General features: G+C 42.8%; 1 protein-coding gene across 1 annotated transcript; it reads left to right on the top strand.

Annotated features, from left to right (window-relative positions):
* The first annotated feature begins 954 nt into the window (after positions 1 to 954).
* On the top strand, positions 955 to 3244 carry LOC144639626 (monocarboxylate transporter 10-like). The gene is made up of 2 exons (XM_078498917.1): positions 955 to 1685; positions 2524 to 3244. The coding sequence occupies exons 1-2, from the start codon at positions 1137 to 1139 to the stop codon at positions 2917 to 2919; spliced, it is 945 nt and encodes a 314-aa protein (XP_078355043.1). The 5' UTR covers positions 955 to 1136; the 3' UTR covers positions 2920 to 3244.
* The last annotated feature ends 236 nt before the right edge of the window (positions 3245 to 3480 follow it).

The following is a 3480-nucleotide window of genomic DNA, read 5'->3' as shown; positions in this document are numbered from 1 at the left end:
CACTCCGGAAAGCCTGTTCGCAGGGGGGGGGGGGGGTACGTTTCCGTTTGCAGACAACTGAGACAAGAAAGCTCATAAAGCTTTTCTCACTGATACGTCTGGATACCCCTGGATACCTACGTTTGTCTTTAATTATTAATACTGTTCTTGTTTAGGTCAAATCGTTTTATTCTAACATACTATTAAAATGAACAATCGGCAAATATTACCTTGTGTTACGGAGTTGATTACAGCTTGCAGACCTCGGCCCGGAGAGTTTCTGTGGCTGTAGAGATTGGCAGACTGTCGGACTGGCAGCCATTTTGACATATTTGTGAAGTTAACCGCTGACAACTCCCCACTTTTCAGTCGGGAAATCTTCGGGAAATCCTGGTAGAACAGCCAAATAGAACAGAAGTAGAACAGTCGGTAGAACAAAAATTACATAACCGAGGAGCCGAGGTGTTTCCGATCCTCTTCCCCCCTCCCGTCTTGCGCTGGCGCAGTTCTCTCGTAATTCTTTTCCCGCGTTCAAAAAAATACGAACAGTGAGGGATGTGAACAGTCTAGTAACTTCTTGAAACGCCATGCGTTCGGCTTTACTCTGACACTGTTTACAGATGTTTGAATACATCCCGGGCGATATTGGATAAATGTTTGTCTTGAATTTGTTTTGGGATAAAAATTGGGCTTGTGCGGGGGAAAAGATTATTTTAAAAAAGACATGCTGGTGAAAGTTTAATTCAAAGTTATATTCAAGTCAAACGTTGTCTATGCTCAATTTTTACGACTGCTGATCCAGGTTTTTGAAAACAACCATTTTCTCAGTGAACCTCATAAAAAATGCTTCAGAAAGTTCTTTCGTCGAAGCGATAAAAGAATTAGATAAACTTCGGTAATTTCTTGACATTCTCTGTCTTTGCTATTCTTTGAACGCACGATTTTGGAGTCAAAATATTAAAAATATCTTCGTGCGTTCAAAGAATAGCAAAGACAGAGAATGTCAAGAAATCACCGAAGCTCATAAAAAAACTATACGAAGGGCGCTATAAATGCAGTCCACCCACATTGAGAAAGCAATGGCCAAACAATGATCTGCGGTAATTCCTAATTCCTTTTTGTTTGTTTCCTTCTCACTTATAGCATGGGTCGGCGCCATGGCCGGCTCCCTCAACTTCCTGTTCGGTCCGCTGACCAGCATTCTGTGTGACCGCTTTGGCTGTCGTCGAGTAGCCTTTGTTGGAGCTGTTCTTTCGGTAACTGGACTTTTTCTTACGTCGCTTGTCACTCGCTTGCATTACATGTACCTCACTTATGGACTCCTTTGGGGGATAGGCTCAAGTTTTTCGTTTGTACCCTCTATTGTGATGTTGGGTGAGTACTTCGATAAGAGACTGGCACTAGCAAATGGACTGGGCACTAGCGGAAGTGGAGTGGGCTCATTGGTAGCCTCGCCTGCGATCAACTACTTACTACGGGTTGTTGGATGGAGTAATTCTTTGCGCATTCTCAGCGGTGTTGCGGCGTTTCTAGTGGTTGCGTGCTTTCTCTATAAGCCGCTCAAAACTAGGCAGCGTGACAGGAACGTGACAAAACGGTGCAGGCAGTTGTGTGACGTTTCAATTTGGAATAACCGAGCCTACGTGGCATGGGTCCTAACAGTAGCGCTTTTCCAGTTTGGATATCCAGTCCCTTTCGTCCATTTGGTAAGTCTTAGAGCCGAGGAGAGTTGGACATGCCTAACAGGCGCTTTTGTCACCAAATGCGTGATAGTAAGATAGACCGTGTGAGTGCGAGATCTGGGAGAGAACAAGAGGAATCTCCCATCATTATCTTTCTCATCAGCAAAGGACTGGGGATGCTTGTCGAAAATTTGAACTCACCCAATCTGTATTTGACTAGTTTGAATTAGACCACTATACGTCTTTCAAGCTTTATTTGACCTCTAAAAGATATCATTCTAAAACCGACAGGCAAATAAGAGCTATAATTTTATGGTGCATTTTTAAATAACGACAAAAGACGTTGTTATCTAATGATTCCATCTTTTAAAGAAATTTTAAAGATTTTATGCCTGGTGGATCTAAACCGCCGACACCGGCAATACGATGGCGCTTTTTTACGTCTTCAGGTGCAACGCTTTAAAGCTACCTTGATTGGTAAAAACGCTGGTGTTAGTACGTTCCCACAACCTTGGGTGATACCAAAATCTGCAGTTTTACTTTTATACCCTTTATACCACGTAGGACGCCCCAGGCAACTAGCTGCGAAGCTTACTGTTATTTCCTTACATTTGTCGATAATTTTGTTGCACTGCACTGTACTGACTGTGGGATTATGAAAACACAAAGAAGACGTATGGCAGTTCACTTCTACTTTACTAAAATCGGCCTATATCTAAAGCTCTCTTCCCTTCTAATAATCTTTGACGGTATCAGTTGTTGTTCCACGTTGAAGGAAGCAACAACAAAAAAACCTGTATTATGATACACCAGCATAATTTTTTTTACCAGTGATTAACCCGAGTTATCTCCCGTTTGCCAGGTGAAATACGCAGATGATCTTGGTATCCCGCCTTCCAAGGGCGCATGGCTCGTCGGTTTCCTGTCAATCATGTCCACTGTAGGAAGAGTGATATTCGGCAAGCTCTGTGAATTGCGGTGTGTCAACAAGATCTACATGTATCAGGCTTCACTGCTCGCCATAGGACTAAGCACAGTGGTCTGTCCAATCACAGAGAGCTATGCTGGTCTCGTGATCTATTCCCTTGTGTTTGGGTTTTTCGATGGATGTTTTGTGGGACAAGTCGCAGTGATCACAGGCGATATCGCGGGCAAGCAGAGACTTTCACAAGCAATAGGCAACATGTTTGGTGTTGTGGCCATTCCTATGAGTCTTGGCCCGCCGGTTGCAGGTAAGGATGTTCATATCCGCTTTTAGTGACCAGGATGTTAGCTACAGCTTATTTACGATTTGTGGAATCGTAGGCTGAGGAAAAGGATTCTCTCTTTGCGCGATTAGCTCTTTCCCCGCGAGAAGGGCATCAGATATGATGACGATATGTAAACATTTACAGTAATCCTTACAGTGTCTCTGGTTGGTTGTTGCTCGGTTTTGATTCCTGCGCGCGAGTAATAACCAATCGGAAACGATAGACAGGTCTCTGTTAATTACGTCATCAGAATCGAATTTTTTGGGTCGAATTTCAGACGTGTGCATGCACGTTTGCTTGCTAAGGCCATTCTGACAACCTCTAAAGTTTTGTGTTTGTGTTTAGGTTATATACTTTGGGTTTTGTTTTATTTTGTTTCTTGTGTTTGTTTGTTTGTTTGTTTTTGTGAGACTGAAAACGTGTTATCAGTACAAAGTATTATGCCATATCATGACACGATACTGGTTGGAAAATCCCGTAATCGTCGAAAACTCTTTGTGCCGATGTTATAAGTAGAAACACGTTACGAAAGAGACATAACGAGGAAAGGACATATATCTATTTTCCTT

Source organism: Oculina patagonica, unplaced genomic scaffold, assembly GCF_052425735.1.
Source record: "Oculina patagonica isolate OP01 unplaced genomic scaffold, crgOcupat unplaced1129, whole genome shotgun sequence".
Lineage (NCBI taxonomy): Eukaryota > Metazoa > Cnidaria > Anthozoa > Scleractinia > Oculinidae > Oculina > Oculina patagonica.
The sequence above is the reverse complement of the archived record's forward strand: the minus strand, read 5'-3'. Positions and strand labels throughout refer to the sequence as shown.

What these genes read in the sequence shown, in the direction of transcription:
- LOC144639626 (XM_078498917.1), top strand. Translation starts at nt 1,137, where the DNA reads ATGGCCGGCTCCCTCAACTTCCTGTTCGGTCCGCTGACCAGCATTCTG. An exon ending in CAGTCCCTTTCGTCCATTTG is followed by an intron (nt 1,686 to 2,523) that starts GTAAGTCTTAGA and finishes CCCGTTTGCCAG; the next exon opens with GTGAAATACGCAGATGATCT.